The sequence below is a fragment of the Oryx dammah genome, unplaced genomic scaffold (genome assembly GCF_014754425.2).
Source record: "Oryx dammah isolate SB20612 unplaced genomic scaffold, SCBI_Odam_1.1 HiC_scaffold_27, whole genome shotgun sequence".
Lineage (NCBI taxonomy): Eukaryota > Metazoa > Chordata > Mammalia > Artiodactyla > Bovidae > Oryx > Oryx dammah.
In genome coordinates this window covers 6510704-6533468 of record NW_024070211.1, presented here as the reverse complement: position 1 = coordinate 6533468, position 22765 = coordinate 6510704, and the positions used below count along the sequence as shown (strand labels likewise).

Below are 22765 nucleotides of genomic sequence, written 5' to 3'. Positions count from 1 at the left end.
TCTGAGCCACCAGGGAAGCCCCAATACATAGTAAGAGCTCCATAAATGGTAGTGATTGCTGTTTAAAACACTGCTGTCACTAAGATGGAGAAACACTCTTCCTGTTTTAAAACAGTTGGATGAATTTGAGAATTGAAGGGAAGTAGATGGACCAGCTAGGATAATCTTCAAGAGAACAATGTTGCGAAAATGATACAGCAGGCATGCAGTAAGATCTTGGAGTAAGTTGATTATAAGCTATTGCATGTCAGCCAGATGGCACTATTTTTTAAAAGAAGGGTAATCCTAGGAGGTATAAATGAGACACAGTCTTTAGCTCTGGTCAGTCTTGATTGGAGCACTACCATTTTGGAAAGTGGCTTAAAATGATAATTATTAAAGTCTGATGGAGGAAATAAACAGTTCTATTTGACAGTGGGAGAATTCCAAGTAGAACTGAAGTTTTCTAACTAGTATTTTCTAACTTATTCATCATATTGGGGCTTCCCTGAGTAGACACCTCTTGGCACATAAATGTTAACAAGGGTTGGTTGTTGATATCCTTTCCACTAACATGCTATACATAGTATTTCTTCATTTTCTATTTTTCTCTCCTCATTCTTCTTTCTATATTATTTCTTTTTCCTTTCCCCTAGGTGTGACCTTGAACTGTGGCTGAGTTGGCTTCTCATTAGTAGCAAGTGAAGGCATTTTTGAAGAGGCTGAACTGATGTAATCTTGTTTGGAGTCTGAGGAATAGACTGTTTCCTTTAGAATCATGAAAGGGACAAGTAAGACAAAGATTAATCTAAGGATCCAATAAAAAGGTTTGATAATTTTAAACATTCTTTGTTACTTCAGGTTGTAAGTAGTAAAAGTCAAAGCTTCAATTTGAGTATTCTGGTGCTCTGTAATTGTTTAAAGAAGCAAAAGCATGTTGTTCATTGACATACCAGTTAGACCACCGATTTGTTCTGTGACAGGGAAGAGCTGTGGACTGGTCTAGCTGCGCTGTGTTACCCATCTTAAAAAGGTTAGATATATAGCTGGAGCGCTCCCTAGCAATTCATTTTATTATATTTATTTGTATACTTGTCTTGCCTTGTAAACTGGAATGTAAGCACTTAGAGGACAGCGATTATGGTTATATTTTGTACTTTCACACAGTGATTTATATGTAGAGGGCATATAACAAATATTTGTGTAATATCACATTCATGAATACACACACACGTACAATTTTCTTTTGAAATGCAAAGCTTTGATGCCCATATTTTCCAAATTTTAAAAAACCAGATACATGGGTCTGAAAAGGTGGAGTATACTTAGGACCATACAGGTGAGTATTTGACCTCAGAAAATACTGGATGATAGAATCACTTTACTTACAGTATCCAGTCCAGGAGTTTTCATTCTATATTAAATGGAGAAGGGTCTCTGACTGGAATTCACTGGTCCTTCAACTTGAAAGAAAAAAAAAAAAACTATTTTCGTTAATATACTGCTGAAATTAAGCATTTTTCCCCACTGTGAATACAGGAAACAAACCACAGTTAGCGGTAACTTTCACTCTGTCACCAATAGGAATAACAGATATTTTAATATCGCATTCCAGCTGTGGGATTTCTTGAAATACCTTTTTGCTTTAAAATTTCAGTAGTTTATCTTGCTGCAAGATCTTGATGTGTAAAGAAAAAGATTCAGTTCAGTTCAATTGCTCAGTCATGTCTGACTCTTTGCGACCCCATGAATTGCAGCACACCAGGCCTCCCTGTCCATCACCAACTCCCGGAGTTTACCCAAACTCATGTTGATCGAGTTGGTGATGCCATCCAGCCATCCCATCCTCTGTCATCCCCTTCTCCTCCTGCCCCCAATCCCTCCCAGCATCACAGTCTTTTCCAATGAGTCAACTCTTCGCATCAGGTGACCAAAGTATTGGAGTTTCAGCTTCAGCATCAGTCCTTCCAATGAACACCCAGGACTGATCTCCTTTAGGATGGACTGGTTGCATCTCCTTGCAGTCCAAGGGACTCTCAAGAGTCTTCTCCAACACCACAGTTCAAAAGCATCAATTCTTCGGCGCTCAGCTTTCTTCACAGTCCAACTCTCACACCCATACATGACCACTGGAAAAACCATAGTGTTGACTAGATGGACTTTGTTGGCAAAGTAATGTCTCTGCTTTTGAATATGCTATCTAGGTTGGTCATAACTTTCCTTCCAAGGAGTAAGCTTCTTTTAATTTCATGGCTGCAATCACCATCTACAATGATTTTGGAGCCCCCCAAAATAAAGTCTGATGCTGTTTCCACTGTTTCCCCATCTATTTGCCATGAAGAGATGGGACCAGATGCCATGATCTTAGTTTTCTGAATGTTGAGCTTTAGGCCAACTTTTTCACTCTCCTCTTTCACTTTCATCAAGAGGCTTTTTACTATATCATAAATGTCTTAAATATGTATTTCCTGATTGTATTTCAACATAAAATTTCTTTTATAATGCGATCTATTTTACTTTGCTCTTTTAAAAACACAAAAGATCCATAGTTTTACCAGACTGTCAAATGGCACAAAATAGGTTAAGAACCCTCGAGCTAGACGCAGATTTATGTGAAGCTAATAAAGTTTAAACTTCAAAGTCCCTTTACCATGCCCTTCTAGACTCTGTTCCTAAATTTGTATTCATCATTTTATATTATTTTTCTTAAGGATCCTAGCATATACATTTTAATTTGTATTATAAAATTATTTATAATTTATATATATCATAAAATTACATAATTACAAAATTATATTAATCATTTCAAATTATAAAATTAGCATTTTAATTTGCATTATAATTTGCATGAAATGGGCTTCCCTGGTAGCTTAGCTGGTTAAAGAGTCTGCCTGCAATGCAGGAGACCCTGGTTCGATTCCTGGGTTGGGAAGATCCCCTGGAGGAGGGCATGGCAATCCACTCCAGTATTCTTGCCTGGAGAATCCCCATGGACTGTAGCCCGCCAGGCTCCTCTGTCCATGGGGTTGCGAAGAGTCGGACACAACTGAGCAACTAAGCACAAAAGATGCTTGCTCCTTGGAAGCAAAGCTATGACAAACCTAGACAGTGTATTATAAAGCCATCACTTTGCTGACAAAGATGTCTACAGCCAAAGCTATGGTTTTTCCAGTAGTCAGGTAGGGATGTGAGAGTTGAACCATAAAGAAGGCTGAGCACTGAAGAATTGACACTTTTGAAACGTGGTGCTGGAGAAGACTCTTGAGGGTCCCTTGGACAGCAAGATCAAACCAGTCAATCCTAAAGGAAATCAACCCTGAATATTCATCAGAAGGACTGATGCTGAAGCTCCAACACTTTGGCCACCTGGTGCAAAGAACCCATTCTTTGGGAAAGACCCTGATGTTGATTAACAGTGAAGGCAGGAGAAAGGAGCAACAGAGGATCAGATGGTTGGATGGCCCCACGGACTCAATGTCTGAGCAAACTCGGGGAGATGGTGGAGAGGGAAGCCTGGCTGTGTTGTAGTCCACGGGGTACACAAACAGTTCAACATGGCTTAGCTACTAAACAATAAAATCATTTGCATAAATTCCACACCCCACACTGCAAAAGTTGGGTTGTCCATGACGTTCAGCCCAGTACCGAATGCATAGGTTTTCAACAGCTAATTTTTGGTCGATAGTTTCCGGGAAATTTAAATTATCCTTGAAGTGTATCTGGAAATCTTTCAGGCCACTGCTTGGCTTCCTTCTCGCCTGGAGAGGGGCAGGGCATTGGAGATGGGGAAAGAAGGGCCGTGAGATGAGAGGTTCGGACTAAAGGGAGGAACAGGGGACAAACCAGTAGGGGTCGAGGGTGAGAAATGTTTAAGAAAAAAGGGATTTAGCCTCCTTTGGGAATTAGCTTTTTTCCTTGCACGGTTCCTTTGGCTTCGTAGATGCACACACCTGCCCAATGTTCTTTTGTGAATATGAATTAGCTCCAAACCCCACGCAGAAAGGTCTCAGCTCTGTCATTTGTAGCTAACATGACTCTTAAGTAAATGCCCACTTGAGCGATTTCCCTCACATCCTGAGCTGCTCCCAACCATGTGTGGAAGGGAGCCAAGGAGGGAGTTTTCTGAGTGCTCCAAGGGATGATTTTTCTCCGCGAAGAAATTCTCCAGCAAAACAGACGAGCCAAACCCTTACAGCGTGCTCTAACTGGAGCCCAGAAAACGACCTAGAAGAGGCCGGGCCGCGTGGCGGTGGGCGTGTCCGGGGTGAACGCGGCGGCGGCGGCGGCTGCTCCAGGGAGGCGGATTACCGGCGTGAAGGCGCCGGTGAAGGGGCGGGAGGGCCCGGAGGGCCCGCGGCCGACGGAGCCGATGTGAACCGTAGGGGGCGGGGTTCCGGGGGCGGCCTCGCGCGGGCGGCAGACGAGAAGGGACGGGGGAGGGGGCGGGCCTCGGCCACTCTGGGCCTGCGGCCCCACAGCCTCGCCTACCACTCACTCGCAGCTTCGCCACAGACCCCTTTGTGTTCCTGCCCCCGCCCCGGAGGCGCCCCAGCCGGCAGCGCTGAGTTCCCTCATTGGCTCAGCCGACGGCTTCCGCGATTGGCTTCTGAGCCGTCCGGCGTGGGGCGCCTCTTCTCGCTGCTAATGGTTGTCTGGGCTGTTCGTCAGGCCGCCGCGCGAGGTGATTGCCCGGCCGCTCAGAGTCCCTGGAAGCAGTTCCGGGAAACCCCGCGTGCTGCCGGGATCGCGTCTCGGTCCGTGACGGCGGGGGGAGGGGGTGGTGCGCGCGCCATTTCTAGTCGTTTTCAAAGCGCCTCGCGCTGGTTCTCACGGGCCCGGCCACCGGCCCCAGCTCTGCCCTGGTGAGTCTCGCGCCGGCCCGCGGGGGGAGGGGCCGGGAGCCCCGATCCGACCCTACCGGGCCAGGCCCGGGCTCGGCGCCTGCTCCCCAGTTTCGTTTTCGCTCCGAAGCCCCCGGGGTGGGGGTGGGGATGGGCTGGGGGCGGCTTCGGCCTCGTCCGGCGGCTCAGCGGAGGGCCTAGCCGCCGCCGAGGCGCTTCCTCGCCCTCGCTCATCCTCCCCGCTCCCCCCACCACCCGCCGCCTCCCCTCCAAGCCCAGGCCCGCGGTCCGGCCCGCCGGGCGCCCTCCGCGCGGCCTGCCGGGGCCGCCGCGCTTTTCCCGCCTCCGCCCGCCGCTCCACGCGGCCGAGTCGGCCGCTTTCAGTCCCCGCTTTAGATAGACCCCGTCGCCTCTCCCTGCCGGAGCCCCGCCTTGCTCCCCGTCTCAGCCGGCCTGGCCGCGCGTGGGGTTTGTTGATGGTCAGGACCGGCATGGGCCGGGGTGGGCCGAGGGCGGGATGCCAACCCGGGTGAGCCGAGCCGGGAGAAAACTTTTGTGTGAAGCAGAGGCCGAGAGGCCGGTGTGTGTAGGAAAAGCCTCCGTTTCCCCTCCCCAGCCGCCCCCCGCCCCCAGTTCTGCATGCTGCAAGTCGAGATTTGAAGGAAAAAATGACTACTAGAGGCCATGAAACTTAGGCTTCGAGCGGCGCCTGAGATACCGAAGTCTAAATGCCATAGGCGCACTCTTGGAAATGCGATTCTCTTTTTTCTTCTGCGATAGAAACCGTATTGCCAAAATTTTAAGAAGCCACGGGGATCTTGAAGGGTTCAGCCCCTTCCACACTACCTGTTTCAGATTTTTTGCTGTCCTCCGGAGTCTAAATTTATGTCTCATGAGTCAGTCGTAGAATAAGGGCTTGACACTCCTAAGCCATGAGAGAACCGTTAGTTTTCATTTCATTGGATCCTTAAAAGCCGGTCTCTTAAAATGAGAAGAATTTTCACGAGATGTTCAGAAAAAAAAGTCAGGGAGGGGCTAGTGCCAGATTTCCCAAATTTCCCAGCAACCCTGATTTTAAATTTCTCCTTTTTGCAAAAAAAAGTTGAGATCAAATAACATCAATCACATTAATATATTTGCTGCATCCAGAAATATGGTTTGGCTGTGTGGCATTGAATTGACACAAGAGTTTTAAATGGTCATATGACATGAAAGTCTTTTTTTAATATGAGCACATTATATTTGGTTTGAAGAGAGCTTTTTCCTTGATCTGGAAGGTTTTATTTTCTGGACTCTCTTAATAGTTGTACTTTTTTGTTAAACTTTACAGACATTTTTTGAAAATTTCAACCAATTTCAAAATCAGCTTGTAGAGAGCCTTTGCAGTGAATGGTAGTCATAAATATTTCTGTCTTGTGCTTAATACACAACTTGTCTTTTTGCTTTACACATACTTTAAAAAAATACCACCTTAACAGATTTTCATTGAACTTTTCTGTTAAAAATTTGCTTTCTTTCCGTGATTGATAGTATTCCCAGGTGCAATACCGCAAGGGTCTTGTGATACTGAGAACTTTTGAGTTCTAATGATCTATCTTATGGTCGTATTTGAGGGTGGGTGAGCATGGAAAACAACTATACGTTCCCAAAAATATTTTGGACTTGAAGGCTTCTTTATAGAAGTAGGTTGTACTAATCAGTAAACTATTCATCTTACACTATAAGTAGTTTCTTTATCAAAAGTGCCAGTTTTGAATGTTTTTGTTTTTGCCAGTTCATCAGAATTTGAGTTTTGCCTTGAGAAACATTTATCCACCCAGAGATTAACCACGGAGTCTGCCTCTATATAGACATTAGTGGGTTACTAAGTCTTAATGTTTTGTAATCATAAGAAGTTATAATACTGTTTATCTCATTTTCAGAGTAACAGTTTGTGCATTTTCCTCTCTTCCTGCTTTCTGTTACCTCCTTCTCAGTCTTCCTTTTTCATTAACTTCAACTAAATATCAGTGGACTTTGAAGTTGTTTTAAGTCAGAAAAACTGCACCTGGTGCATTTGCACAGGGTTTTGATAAGCAGTCTGGAAGTGTGGTTATCTTATGTATGGATTTTAGTGCTTTTTAGGAAACTTGTATTTTCTTTATAGCTGTCTAGGTATCTTCAGTTTCATCAGGAAAAGTAGGCTTTTCCTTGAAATCCACCTTCATGTCTTTTATTTCAGTATTTGTTGCAATGTCTTTATTCTGCTGCTTATTATCTTCATCACATTATAATTTCACCACAGACAAATGCACTTTAATTCCCTCTCTTTTGCGGAGCTAGTATAGAGACTGGCCTTGTATGGTTTTATTGTTTAATCTCTCTTCAGGGAGGTGATCCATTTCAGCATTACATAAAAGTTGAACACCCAAAATGATTTGGGTAGGTAAATCTGAGACATCTGACCTAAGTTTAAAAAGAAGCAGCCTTAACTATAGCTCACTTTTTATTTTATGTGGACTTAAAACAATCATTTAGCTTTTAAACCTGGTCATTTTTTCTTTTAAATCTGTGAATGGGAATAGCAAATTAATTTTAGAACAAAAATTAATGTCAAGCTGTTTTTTTTAAGTTAGGTGGAGAAAACGCAAACCAGCAGCATGTTGAACTAGAGACAACAGGGCATTAATTTCACACCTATGTTGGATTTGAAGCAGAGCTAGTAAAGTTTGAAAGTCCTTGAACCTTAAGTTGTCTGTGGGTGTTCATTCTGTTTTTAAACCAGACTTTTTAAAACTGTTTAAGAATGGAGAGCTGAAGGGCTTTTTAGGATTTTGTGATGATCTGTTGATAAGCTCATCAGGACACAACTGCTGCTTTTGTTAATTAGTGATTCTACCTTAAATAAATTCAAGCTTTTATCTAACCTAGTGTACATGAAGTTCCTTAAAAATTCAACACTTTCATGTACATTTCCCATGGTTTTACAGAATTATCGCAAATTTAGGTCAGATACATCAGAAAAGCCATCAGAATATTTCGATAGAGGTTATTAGCAGCATGTATACAAACTAGATAAATCATGCATTGTCCTACAAACTAGTTATTTCTGGCTTAATGTAATATAGCTCCTGAATTTTTTCCAGCAGCATAATAAAATGGCTAATCAGGTGAATGGTAATGCGGTACAGTTAAAAGAAGAGGAAGAACCAATGGATACTTCCAGTGTAAATCACACAGAACACTACAAGACACTGATAGAGGCAGGCCTCCCTCAGAAGGTGGCAGAAAGACTTGATGAAATATTTCAGACAGGTATAATATACATTTCTTGTTTCTGACTGGTTATGAAAGTGAGGGCAAACCACTTTGAATTTTATAGATTTTTAAAGGTTAAATATTATTGTTTCTGATCTATGTAGAGCTGAATGTTACTTTCCCTTCATTGAGGGCATATTGGGTTTGACTTTGATATTCTTATTTCATTATTTTGAAGCCTTAGTGTTGAATATGCAGTCTGAGTTGTTTCAGAACAGTACATCAATTTGTCTTAGATTTACCATCAATTAAAATGTGTTTCAGCATATCAAATTTTACATTTTTTTCTTAATCTAAATCAGTTGTCATTTTGCTTTTACTTTTCTACCTTTAGCTTCTTAAAGTGATTGTTAAAATAGCTTAGGTCTTATTAGGTGGCATAATAAGAGGACTAGTTAGATGGTATTGTCTGAAATGATAATAAAATGTCAGACTCCTTGAGAGTTTGTGGCCTGTCCAGTTTGTAACAGAAATCTACAACTCTCAGTAATTCGGAAGTGTTTGGTTTGTAACAGCTGTGTTTTTTTTAAAATCTAGAATCCCATGGTTAAGTGCTTAAGCAAATTTGAACATTTTAATATGGTGGTTGTAAGTGGTTTGAAGTTCTAAAGAGGGAGAGAAATATATATACCATTAGAGAGCATTGTTCATAAATAAATATGTCCTCCCCCTTTGGGGCCATTAGATGGAAACGTTCTTCCTCTGTGTTTTGTGTGCCTGTCCAGATTCTGGGAGAGAAAATGGAATTGTCTCACAGACTGTGTCTTAAGTACTGTAGTAACAAATAACTGTTTTTTTGTCCTTATTTATTTATTTATTTTTAAATCCGAGAAGCTCAAGCTAAAGCTCATTTAGACACTAAAATGACTTCTCAGACTGACTCCTGGGTGATGGTCCCTTTGAAAATCAGTGCTCAGAAACTTTCTTTGATGTTCTGCCATAGAGAATTGGCAGTGATCTGCTTTGAGATGCTCTCTTGTAGAGTGTTTTGTTATTGATAAGAGGTTGATGGCTTGGGTGTAGGGTTGGATTGACAGAATGGATTGATGGGTATCCTGAGTTGTGACTTTGGGTGGTGATATGGAATAGTCAAGTAAGGAAATGCCAGTTATTTTGGCATGCTCATTTTGAGCTCTTAAATCATGGCATCTTTTTTTTTTTTTTTAAGTAACTTTGCAAGTGATATTATGGAATAAAGTTCTTTTTGGCTTTACCAAAATGGAGTCACTTTTGATGTTAGTTCATATGGACTTGGGGCTTTTAATCTGCCAAATATTTCCATTTTACTTTGGATCAATTCTGAAATATATTCAGAAATATAAAATTTAACAGACTTAAATTATATTTAAACATAGTAGATGTTCTGTGTGCAGTGAAATATACTATATGTATATATAGAATGCAGTGCATATATTTTCTATATACTTTGCTTGTAAGTCCATAGTAAAGTCCATTTAATGCCATTTGAAAAAAAAATTGTCATTGTTGACAGTGTTGTTAATGCTACAGCATCTTTTAAAATCTCAGTGTGACACTTGTGAAGAACAAAAAATGCCTTAAAATATGACTTTTTAGAATTGATTAATCAAGCTGCACTTGCATTTATAGGAAAAATTTAAAATTTAATGTAAAATATGCCTTTCCACATTCTGACTGCAGCAAAGTAGATGCTCAAAACAAATGAAACTTCATTTTATCTTTGGTGCTAAGGAGGGAAAGCCTTTGACACTTTTTGGAGAGTGGGAAGAATTATTTAGCAAAAATAATTCATTTTTTCCCCCACTTCTTGGGTGGTTAGCAACAACTCCAGCAGTCCATATAATTTGAAGGTTGATTCTTGGGAAATTCAGTGTTTTTTTTTTTTTTTTAACCATGCTAACATAATCAGAACTTACTATTTTAATGCTTAATCTGTAGTACAGTATGTATGTACATCAGATTTAACTTCCAAGATTTAAACATTTTGGAGAGTGGGAAATGGGGTTAGAATTTTTTTGTGTGGGATATGGGGATTGAAATTTATGTGTATAGATATTAACATTGTGTCTTTTGTTTTCATATTTGTACTCTTGATCTTTCTATATAGTATTTGTATAGCTGACCTATATGCGTATAGTTGAATGAAAATGTAGTTAGTGATAGTATTGAATATAGCAATTCTCGATGAACATTGATAGCTCAGTTTAGACTATCCTCTTTGTTGCAATAATGTTACCTGTTTTCAATTTAATTTTTAGGATTGGTAGCTTATGTCGATCTTGATGAAAGAGCAATTGATGCTCTCAGGGAATTTAATGAAGAAGGAGCTCTGTCTGTACTACAGCAGTTCAAGGAAAGTGACTTATCACATGTTCAGGTAAGGACATTATCCAGAAAAGTCTTTGAACAACTAATGATCTGAAATTATTTTACTATTACTTTTTACTATTACTATTATAAGTGGTTTTTTTTTTGTGACTACTTCTGCTTCTTTAAAAAAAATTAGCGTAAAAAAGTCTACATGGCAAAAAGTTTTCAGAAACGCAAGTACAAAGTAAAAGTCTCCCACTTCTTGTGACATTTTTGGATTCCGTGAAACTGTTTTGTTTTCTTGGAGGGAAATAGTGTAGATAGGAGGAATAGTTTCAGGACATCTGGCAAAAATAGCCCAGATGCAGTTAAATATCAGCAAATGGAAGACTGTTTTGCTGTTGCTGAGGGTAAGCTCCCCAGAGGCTTTATGTGTCTTATGTGCTGTCAGTTCCAGTCTCTGCACATAGCAACTACTCATCAAGTATTTGTTGAGTTAAGAAATGAGTGAATATTTTGTTTAAATTTTGTTCTTCTGAAATTTAAATTTAATTGTATATTTGACTCTTCAACAATTCCTGGTAATTATTTTTCATTGAATTACTTGGCTGTTCTAGAACAAAAGTGCATTTTTATGTGGAGTTATGAAGACCTACAGGCAAAGGGAGAAACAGGGGAGCAAGGTGCAAGAGTCCACGAAGGGACCTGATGAAGCAAAGATCAAGGTAAAACTTGGATTGGGTAGTTGTAATGAAATTTAATCATGATATCAAATGCTCTAGAAATATTTATTTCTTTGGATGGGTCAGGTTTTGGTGGTGGCACGAGGGATCTTCCTTGCAGGATGTGGGGTCTTGGGTTGCGGTGCAAGGGCTTCTCTGTAAGTTGCAGTGCTCTGACATAGAGTACATAATGCCTGGACTGTAGGGAGATATGTATAACTGTGAGCCATTATTGTTACTGTTGTTATCATTTAGATAAACTGAAAGGAAAATACAGGGCTTTTAGTAAGACTAGTGAACCTCAACTTTAGTTAAATGGATATTGGTGTTTTGCTGTAGTGATAGACTTTTCCATTTGAAATAGTTAATGTTGAAGTTTGTACAGTTCCATCATGTTTTAGACAAGAAATACAACTTACAGTTTTTACTCCTTTGTACCTTTTATTCCTCTTGTGGAAAATGGCACACTCCCATTCTTATATATTAAATAATAGGAGAGAACTTTATTTGCTATAATGGTTTTTTTTTTTTTAAACTTACTGCTGTTCATAGAATAGGTCTATGTTATTTCCCTAAAACTGGCTATCTGCTCTTGAGAAGGTGCATATTGTATATGTAATATGTGTATACTACATAGTATACAAGTAATGGATAATATACATGTTTTGTGTCAATAGTAGAAGAATGGAGGATCTAAAATAACTGCTATCCCAGGGTTATCCAGAGATGTTTTTTTAAACTGTTGAATTTGATGTCTAAAATTTCTTGTTACTCCAACATTCTGTGATTTTTAAAAACCTGAAGTGTAAAATCCTCCCATTCCTAGATAGATTGCCTTTCTTTTTTTCCATTGTGTCTTTGTTCTGTAGGCCTTTCATATGAACACAAACCCTTAAGGGCAAGGACAGTATCTTCTTTTCTATGACTCCTCTTAATACCTCATATAATGTTGTGAGGAATGTTGGAAATCAGGAAACAGTTTATTTTTTGAAACCTGAGAGTATATTCATTTGGTAATTGCCAAGTATTTTGAGTCTGTGCTATATGAGGAATGGTCTGGTTCTTATGAAGCTTATGGTATAGGAGTACAAAACAACAGGGTCAAACAAAATAAAGTTTAAATTATTTGAGTACAATAGAAAGTCAGAATAGGATGATGTGAGAAGCAGTAAATGAGAGTAGCTGCCTAAAAAAGCTAGGACGTCTGATTTCTTTTTGTTTTTAAGGATAGAGAATATTTTATTTGAAAAGAATCACTTGTGGATGTAAGTATGGTATGTAAAGGGAACAAATAAGGAAAAAATCTGATGTAGAGGGGTTATAAAAGGAGGCATACTATGGTATGTAAAGTATGAACAGATAGCTTGGGGCCAGCTTACCTCGAAGTGTTAGTAATCCTTCCCCCTTTTTTCTTTTCTCATTAAAAATAGATGACGTGTGCTCAGAGACTTAATTTGCCTACAACTCTTTCCATTAAATGTCTGGAAAGGAGAAGTAAAAGTCTATGCATGTGAGAAGAACTAGTGTGAATTCTGTGATTTTTTTTTTTTTTTCTCCCTCGACTAAAATACCTAAAATGTTGGGGTACCTTTTGGAAGATTTATATTTTTATTTGTGTGTGTATTTGTATGATATTTAACATTCAGGTATTAACAATTATGTATAATTATCTTTAGGCCTTGCTTGAAAGGACCGGTTATACCTTGGATGTAACCACAGGACAAAGGAAGTATGGTGGTCCTCCCCCCGACAGTGTGTACTCTGGTGTGCAACCTGGAATTGGAACAGAAGTAAGTGTTCTTCAGCCATTTGCTGAAATCTTTCCAGTTTGTAAATACTTCTCTCTATTGTATGATGGGAAAAATAACTTCCATTTTTTTCAAAGAGTAGCCATAACTTTTGTTTTGCTATCCATCTGTATTTTGCTGTCATCGTAAGTAGGGATAATCCTGTGAATGGTAGATACCTAAACACTTTGTAAAGACATGTATAGGGTTCTTGGAACTGGTAGCTAGGACTGTGCAACTAGCAACACACCATTTTAGGTCCTTGGGATGAGGTTATTAAGGAGAAGCAATTGCTTTATTCTGTTTTTCTTTTATGTCAAAATGATGCTTGTCATCTCTCCTTGACCCTCTCCTCCATCACATAGAAGATACTCAGTGTTTACAGAGATTTATTGAAGGGAATGGGTTGCACAAGGGAAGGATGTAGAATCAAATAAAAGGTTGAGCATGTTGGTCTATACTTGAAAGAAGAGGGAGTCCGGTCTCCATCTGTGTGTTGATGAGGGTTTCTTCATATGCCTTTATGTTAGACTATTCTGATCCTTTAAATGGAGAACACTGAATGCCAAAAGATAAGTCCTGTCATTGCAGGTCCCTTTTCTGATTTGATGTCTCCATTGTCTTTTTAGTGCCTAGCATGATGCCGGGAGTATAGTAGGACAGATAATTGGTGGTTATGGTTTTTTTTTCTTTGAATACTGTAACCATGACTTCATAGCTTAAAATTAGATTAAATGATAATCTTACGGGATTTTCTTTAAAACAAAGTGAAGGGGGTAGATCCTTAAGTGATGCTGTCAGTTAAAATATTTAGGTGGTATTATTATGTATCTCCTACTTATTAGAATTTTAAGAAATTCTAAAACTTTACTCAAACATTATCAATGACACCTTTCTGAGTGCTGAAATTTAACTTTTGAGGTAGCCCAAAGCACAGATTGTTTTTTCTAATTTGTGAGTATGTAAATAAAGACATCATCATTTAATGTTACTTTTTAGATCTATATCAGAGCTAATTTTAATTATGTTCTCTGTATGTAAATGTACATTTATTGGTGGTTGTTCCCTGAGCTTCTTTTATGCATTATTATAGTTAATTATTATAGTTATTCTGTTTAATATTAAACATTATTAAAAGGACTGTAGGCCTTTTTATTTTTTGATACCTGAATTAGGTACATATGCTTGTTTTTGAATTTCAGAAAAACTACTGTAAATTACTTACTGCTATATAATTATTGATGGAGTTGGGATTGGGACTCTAAGCCGCCTGCATTCCTTACAGGAGAAAGTGTCATTGAAACATAACATACTCACTGTTGTCCTCTCATTAATTCCCTGACACCATACTTTAATGTTCTACTTATGTTGTGAACCCTTTCAAATCTACATTTATATTTCATTTTTAAAGAATATAGAGGGACTTCCCTGGTACTCCAGTGTAAGTTAAGGCTGTGCTCCCATTGCAGGGGGCACGGGTTCAATCCCTGGTTGGGGAACTGAGATCTTCATGCCACTTGGTGTGGCCAAAAGAATAATAAACATGGAGATATAACTCAGCTTTCTTATAGGGACTCCTGGACTATATGTATTTGTTTTCTAATGGTTTTAAATTTGCACCTAAGCCCTCATGTAAAGTGAATGAAAAATGGAATTGTTCCTTTGCCTTTTTCTTGTTCCTGAGACAAGTTGAAACACCTCCAAGAGGGGAATACATTTTGAAAAAGTTATCAGTAGTATACCATTCATCGTATGCTATCCTTATCAATTACTATTACACTTTCTTAGTTTTGTTTCTTTGACTAATTATAAAATCCTTAGAAATAAAAGTTACGTCATACAGTTTTGTTCTTCAAAGTGCCCAATATAGCCTGCTGTAAAATTGGTTGTATCTATTTTGTAATTATTTGAAATTTTTTTTTAGCCTGTTAGGTAGGTTCATTAATGAGCTCCTTAATGGAGACTTGTTTTATCTTTGCTCTATGTAGATAAGGGACTGGTGTGCTACAGTCCATGGGGTCGCAAAGAGTCAGACACTACTGAGTGACTGAACTGAACTGATGTAGATAGGGAGGGATTTGCTAGTACTTTAAGATTTCACTGGAAGTTCTTCATTTAATAAACTGTTTTGAGTACTCAGTTAAAAACAAATCCTGTGTTAAATGTAAAATTTGTTTCAGTTCAATTCAGTTCAGTCACTCAGTCATATCCGACTCTTTGCGACCCCATGGACTTGCCCGTCCATCACCAACTTCTGGGAGCTTGCTCAATCTCATGTCCATTGAGTCAGTGACGCCATCCAGCCATCTCATCATTTAATTATTTTGACAGTGTGTAAACTGAGTATGATGTTTCTAAGCATCACTTCAACCATCATGTATTTGGCATACCTATATTCTGCCAGACCCTGCCTCAGTGCTGGGTATTTATTTCTAGATAATCAACAATACATGGTCCTGCCTTTGAAGAGGAATCAGACACACACACTCAGTCAGTCAGTTCAGTCACTCAGTCGTGTCCGACTCTTTGCAACCCCATGAACTGCAGCACGTCAGGTCTCCCTGTCCATCACCAACTCCCGGAGTTTCCTTAAACTCATGTCCATTGAGTCGGTGATGCCATCCAACCATCTTATCTTTGGTCCTCCCCTTCTCTTCCTGCCTTCAGTCTTTCCCAGCATCAGGGTCTTTTCCAGTGAGTCAGTTCTTAACATCAGGTGGCCGAAGTATTGGAGTTTCAGCTTCCGCGTCCATCCTTTCAGTGAATGTTGAGGACTGATTTCCTTTAGGACGGACTGGGTTGATCTCCTTGCAGATTTTATATTGCACTCCCTCTGTAGGAGAAAGATGTGTTTTTTGTATGTTAGTTATCATTATGTGCAGCAGATATGGTTGCAGCAAAAATCCCTATATGAGATCACCAGCCTAAAGCACTCTTGTCAGGCAACTTGTTGTAACAAAATTGCAGTGTAAAATTTTGGGTTTCTCCCTTAAGTTCATATTTCATGAGATTTGGCCCATACTTGTTGAAGATTAAAGTTTTGAAAATTAGGAGGCTTTTGCTATACTGGGTTGATGATAGATTTAGTCCAGTAATTGGTTTTGATTGATGTCACTTTTGATGCGCCAAGGTGTGGAGTTTTGTTTTTTATGGCTCATTGCAGTTACTAAAAATTACTACTAGCTCTTGATTGAGGAAGTTGAAATTAGGGTCAGTGCCTGATACTGATAGTACTGAAAGTAAGTTACCAGAAGACAATGAAATTTTATCTCTGGATAAAATCTACTGTGAATTAACCCTATGGTGAATACTCATTAATGGACCGTGTTGCTAAGCATTGACTTTGAGATGAGATATAAACAAGAATGTTAATACCAGTTTTGAAATGTATATTTTTAGTGTGCCTTGGCTCTCAGACCTAGTGTGGCTATAGTATTTTTGTATCCTTTTTTTCCCTTTTTATTCCAGTTTTATTGAGAAATACTTGACATACAGCACTATATAAGTTTAAGGTGTACAGCATAATGGTTTGACTTAAATACATCATGAAATGACGACCACACTAAGTTTAGTAGGCATCCATCACCTCATAAAATTAAAGAAACAAAAAAATAATGATTTTTCCTTGTGATGAGAACTCAGGATTTACTGTTAGCAACTTTCTTATATAACATACAGCAGTGTTAATTATATTTATCATGTTGTACTTTACATCCCTAGTTATAACTGGAAGTTTGTACCCTTAACTACTTTTATCCAAATCCTTCTCCTCCCAACCCCACCTCCGGTAATCACAAATTGATCTCTTTTTGTGTGAGTTTGTTTCTCTCTTTGTTTTTGAAGTTCAGTTGACCTTCAACACTGTGTTAGTTCCAGGTACACAGCATAGTGATTTAATACTTCCACGGCATAGTGATTTAATACTTCTCTAGTTTCAAAGTGATCTCTATAAGTGTAGTTACTATGTATCACAGTACCTTTCTGTTCTTCAGCTGGTTTTGTAAAACTCTATTTCATTGACATAAATGTAATCTCCATGCAGATCATCTCTATATATTGATAATAAACTCTGTATGTTGGACTTAACTCTTTATTAGCTAGTTGAAGTGTTAAAAAGAAACAGGGTGTGTAACAGACCTATAAGTATATGACTTTGTAACATTTGATTTGCATTATATATAAAGGAAAGCTGCTCTGTTGGCAAAAATGGCAAATAGAAGCTGGATATTGGAACAGCCGTTGTAGATAATCGGAATACAGTGTTGATCTGCCTGGTTACTTCTGTCGATTCCTTCCAGAGTCTTTGGGGCTTCCTCTGTTACTGTTGAAGGAATCAGTGGGTAAACAGCAGCCAAAATCTTGTTCAAAACCTTAAAGTCTAATGAGTAAAGGAAGAACAGCTGTTAGGGTATTCACTGGATTCTGTTGGTTCTGGTGGGGGGTGGTTAACCTGCTCATGACTGAGTGTTTACTCTGGACAGCTCATATGGAGCCAGAATGGCTCAGGGATCAACATGGTAGTGAAAGGAAAACATTCATATTACGTTTCAGTTCATTAAAAACTGAGCTTAAAAAACTTTAAAGAGGGGTGCTTAGTTAGTTTTTGAATACTATCTATTTCAGCCTTTTAAAGTTCTTTTAAAGTCCTAAGTTAAACTGATCTTGGAATGAGACCATCTTCTGTTTCTCAAGCAAATCAGTGTTTTTGGCCTGTTTCTTCATGGACCCCAGTGAATACAACATTGGGCATAGGTTTGTTGATGTTGATTTTTGTTTATATGTTTATTTTTGGCCACGCCATGTGTGACATATGGGATCTTAGTTCCCTGATCAAGGAACAAACCCTTACCCCTTGCAGTGGAAGCTCAGAATGCTAACCACTGGACTGCCAGGAAATGCCTTGATATTAAATAGAACAGTATTCTTATGGAAAATCTGTAATGTCAGGTGCACTTCTAACATTCATATGATCATATAGAATACAAGGAGCTTACTGTTATGAATTCTTTCTAATCAATCAATTGCTTTTCCTGAAAATACAAGATCTTTTCAGGTATGCTTAATGAAGTAAACCTGAATGGTTCTGAAAATTTATACACGTGTTAAGAAAGTAGTATAATAATCTGACATTTAGATTCCTCATTTATCTGTGTTCAACTGTATATTTTTAAAAATATTTGTTTATTTATTTTTGTCTGCACCGAGTCTTAGTTGCAGCACACAGGATCTTCCTTGTAGTGTGTAGGCTTTTCTCCAGTTGTGCACAGGCTCCATCCAGAGAGCTGACTCAGTAGTTGCTGCATGTGGTCTTGGGGAGCTTAGTTCCCTGACCAGGGATCAAACCCATGTCCCCTGCATTGGAAGGCAGATTCTCAACCACCAGCGAAGACCCTCACGGGTGTTCTCACAGTGCCACTGTGTGTGCTGTCTTTGCTTTTGCATGCATTTGTAACGGGTAGGGAGAGAATACGGATGCTGAATGGTGTAATTATGAATCATCACTGCATTATAATAGAAACAATATAAAGCAGAATTTACTTCCCAGGACAGTTTTAAAATATTCAAATAACAAATATTCTCCAGCATAAAGATTTTCTAACCAGGCTAGACTTAGGTGTGGCCAGAGCCTAGCAACACTAAAAAATATATTTCAGAATTAATACCAATTACTCTCGTGTTCACAACAAACTGTTTAAAATTCTTAAAGAGGTGGGAATACCAGGCCACCTGACCTGCCTCCTGAGAAATCTGTATGCATGTCAAGAAGCAACAGTTAGAACTGGACATCAAACAACAAACTGGTTCCAAATCGGGAAAGGAGTATGTCAAGGCTGTATATTGTCACCCTGCTTATTTAACTTATATGCAGAGTACATCATGAGAAATGCTGGACTGGATGAAGCACAAGCTAGAATCAAGATTGCCAGGAGAAATATCAGTAACCTCAGATATGCAGATGACACCACCTTTATGGCAGAAAGAGAAGAAAAACTAAAGACCCTCTTGAGGAAAGTGAAAGAGGAGAGTGAAAAACTTGGCTTAAAACTCAACATTCAGAAAGCTAAGATCATGGCATCTGGTCCCATCACTTCATGGCAAATAGATGGGGAAACAGTGAGAGACTTTATTTTGGGGGGCTCCAAAATCACTCTAGATGGTGACTGCAGCCATGAAATTAAAAGACCCTTGCTCCTTGAAAGAAAAGCTCTGACCAACCTAGACAGCATGTTAAAAAGCAGAGACATTACTTGGCCAACAAAAGTCCGTCTAGTCAAAGCTTTGATTTTTCCAGTAGTCATGTATGGATGTGAGAGTTGGACTATAAAGAAAGCTGAGGGTTGAAGAATTGATGCTTTTGAACTGTGGTGTTGGAGAAGACTCTTGGAGGAGGTCCAACCAGTCCATCCTCAAGGAAATCAGTTCTGAATATTCATTGGAAGGACAGATGCTAAAGCTCTAATACTTTGGCCACCTGATGTGAAAAACTGACTCCTTGGAAAAGACCCTGATGATGGGAAAGATTGAAGGCAGGAAAAGAAGGGGACGACAGAGGATGAGATGGTTGTACAGTATCACCGACTCAATAGACATGAGTTTGAGTAAGCTCCAGGAGTCGGTGATGGACAGGGAGGCCTGGCATGCTGCAGTCCATGGGGTCTCAAAGAGTCGAACACAGCTGAGTGACTGAACTAAACTACTCTTGTGTATTTTTTGTCTCAGGATGCCTTTTATCAGTAGTTTCTTTCTTTTTTTTTTAAGTGCTGTGCACTGTTAATCAGTGCTAATATATAGAGTTGTGAATGCTATAGGGTGATACAACTGAAACTAATGAGAAGTGGTCAGATTCTGGATAATTTGAGTGTATGTCTTAACAAGATTTATTGATGTGTTGGATACGGAGACATGAGAGAAAGGAGCAGAGGATGGCTTTAAGTCTTAGGACCTGAGCAGTTAGAAGGATGCAGTTGCCGCTTACTAAAATGAGGAAGGCTATAAAGAAGAGCCGATTAGCAGGATCGAAAGGAAGTAGTTCAGTTTTGGACATGTATGAGTTAGAGGGCTCTTAGTCATCCAAATGGAGCTGTTGAGTGAGCCGTTGCTTGTGTGAGCTTGGAGTTCATAAAAGAGTTTTGACTGGTGATCATAAATGTGGGAGGCATAAGTATCTAAAATGATGGCGTTTTAAAACCATGTTTGGATGTGGTCACCATGGAAGTGTATATAGCTAGAGAAAAAATTTAAGATCTGATTCCTTCAGCACCTCAACATTTAGAGAGATGGGGAGATGAGAAGGAACTAGCAGAGGGGACTAAGAAGAAGGAGCCAATGAAGAGGCTTCCCTGATGCTCCAGTGGTTAAGATGTTTCCAGTGCAGGGGATTGGGTGTGATCCCTAGTCTCAGAACTAAGATCCACACATGCTGAGGAGGGCTGCTGAGTCTGTGCACTCTGGAGCCTGCGTGCGGAAACAAAGACTCAATGCTGCCAAATAAATAAATTTTTAAAAGAGAGCCAATGAGATAAGAAAAAACAGGAGTGTGGTGTCCCAGAGGTCAAGTGAAGTATTCACAGAAGGAAGGTCAGTTATATCAAACTTCCCAAGTTAGATGAGGACTAAGAATTGACATTTGGTTGTGATAGCATAAATGTTGTTAGTGACTTTGACTGGAGTGGTGACAAAAGCCAGATTGGAAAAGATTCAAGAGACTAAGGAGATGAGCAGATTTGAGGCATTAAGAATATTATAGCTCTTCTGAGCAATTTTGCTACGAAGGGTAGCAGAGAAATGGGACAATAGTTAGAAGGTTTATAGTCAAGATATATTTTTATTTTAATTGAAATTTTAAAGAAAAGGGACTTCCCAGGTGGTCCAGTGCCTAAGACTCTGCATTCCCAGTTCTGGGGTCTTGGGTTCAGTCCCTGGTCAAGGAACTATTAAATCCCACATGCTGCAACTGAGAGTCTGCCTGCCATAACTAAGACCCTGCATAGCCAAATAAATAAATATTAAAAAAAAATTTAAGGGAGAGATTGTAGTATATTTTGTGCTGATGGGAATGATCCATATATAAAGGAGGAAATTGATGATAAAATTGTCAGACCAAGAGTGCTTGAGTAGGACAGAAGGGAGGGAATCTAGCGTATAAGTCAAAGTATGAGATAGATGTTCTTACATGTATTTACTCAAAGATGAGCAGCTGTTATGAGCCTGGCACTGCGTTCAATACTGGGAATAAAATGAGGAACAAGATGTGGGCTCTCTGCTTACATGGAAGCTGAATGCTCTTGCTGATGTTACTCCCAGATGAGAATCTTGAGACTTGCTGATTTAGAAACTTGTTCACGGTAACTGGAATATAGATTTGAATCCAACATAGCCTAAAACTCACTGTTCCTCACATTCTCCCTGCCGTTAAGCTTTCACCCTACTACACAAGCCACCATCATCTCTTTCCCTGTTAACCTGACTGGTCAGCCTGTTTTTCCTTACGATCCACTTTCTACCCTGCGGCTTCTACCCTGCTGCCAGTCCTATTTCTTTTAGGACATAAGTAATACCTGGTTATTTGTCTGCTCAAGAGTCCTCTTAACGTCTTCCTAACATGTTTGGAATAAAATTCTTAAACTGTGGTTTAACTTAATCTGGTCCTCATTTTCTCTTTCTCACTGTCTCCTGTGTGGACCTTTTATTTAATCACTGCCTATTTGCTGTTCTTCAGATATATCAATTGTACTTGATATCTTTTTGTACTTGTTCTATCTTCGTGGAATGCCCTTTCCTCATATTTTAGTTTATTTTCTCTCTCAGGTCTCAGTTCAAATTTGTCTTCTCAGGGAGGCCCTCCTACTTAAAATATAACCTCTTCTTCATTTATCCCTTTTCTTTGCTTTTATCCTATGATTTCCTCCTGAAATTGTATTGTCTTTTAAATTGTCTGTCTCTACCAGTAGAATGTAAGCTTCATGACCATCTACCTGTCTGTGGTGTTCACTCATCTCTAGAATGTAGCAAAGAATACATGGCATGCGAGTCCACGCCTCATGAAAGGTTTGGACAAGTTCTGTGAATAGGGAGGGAGCTAGTTCCCTGCACTGGAGCCACTTGGAGCTGGCATTTTGTTTCTTCCTGGATTTATGGCTGTGCTGGATCTCGGTTGCTGCGCAGGGCCTTCCTCAATTGCAGAGAGCGGCAGCTGCTCTGGAGTTGCAGGGCTCGGGCCCCTCATTGTCGGGGCTTCTTTGGTTGTGGAGCAAGGGCTCTAGAGCGCTGGCTGCAGTAGTTGCTGTACATGGGCTTAATCGCTCCATGGCATGTGGGGTCCTCCTGGACCAGGGAGAGAACCCATTACCCCTGCACTGCAAAGCAGACTCGTAATCACTGGGCCATCAAGGAAGCCCTCAAGCTGATATTTTAAAAATTAATTGGATATGGATGGGAATTGGAGGGATTAAAAATATCTGAGGTTTTTTGTTTATGAGAGTATTTTTCCTCAGCCATTTGCTGGGGGGGCCTGGGGTGGAGTGGGGTGGTGGTTAGCAGAAATTATGTTCTCCTAAGAGAAATGTGGGAAAAAATCAGAGGAACTGATTGACAAGGGTCAGTTTTAGTTATTTTGATTTTTGGACAAAGGAAACTTTTGTTACATATACATTGTACCTTTATTTTAAATAAGGAAAATAAAATTAGAATTTTTTCGTGTATCAATAACCACTTTTAACATTCTGATACATAGTAATTCTTAATCTGTACATATATTTATACTCAAAAAAATGAAAATTGGCATTGCTTAAGTTACTGATGATTTGAGGTAAAATCAGGACTACCAAGAGGAGGTGTTTAATAGGTAGCT

General features: G+C 39.5%; 1 protein-coding gene across 6 annotated transcripts in view; it reads left to right on the top strand.

Moving 5' to 3' along the window:
- The first annotated feature begins 4665 nt into the window (after window positions 1-4665).
- HNRNPR (heterogeneous nuclear ribonucleoprotein R) overlaps window positions 4666-22765 on the top strand; it is a 33355-nt gene continuing 15255 nt past the window's right edge. The window contains exons 1-5 of one of the 6 annotated variants that reach the window (XM_040229602.1): window positions 4666-4841; window positions 7949-8114; window positions 10355-10473; window positions 11024-11131; window positions 12805-12918. In XM_040229602.1, the coding sequence (XP_040085536.1) occupies window positions 7958-8114; window positions 10355-10473; window positions 11024-11131; window positions 12805-12918 (498 nt within the window). In that variant the 5' untranslated portion in view covers window positions 4666-4841; window positions 7949-7957. Of the gene's footprint in view, window positions 4842-7945; window positions 8115-10354; window positions 10474-11023; window positions 11132-12804; window positions 12919-22765 lie in introns of all 6 variants that reach the window. The other 5 variants (XM_040229605.1, XM_040229604.1, XM_040229603.1 and 2 more) reach the window with 5 other exon arrangements.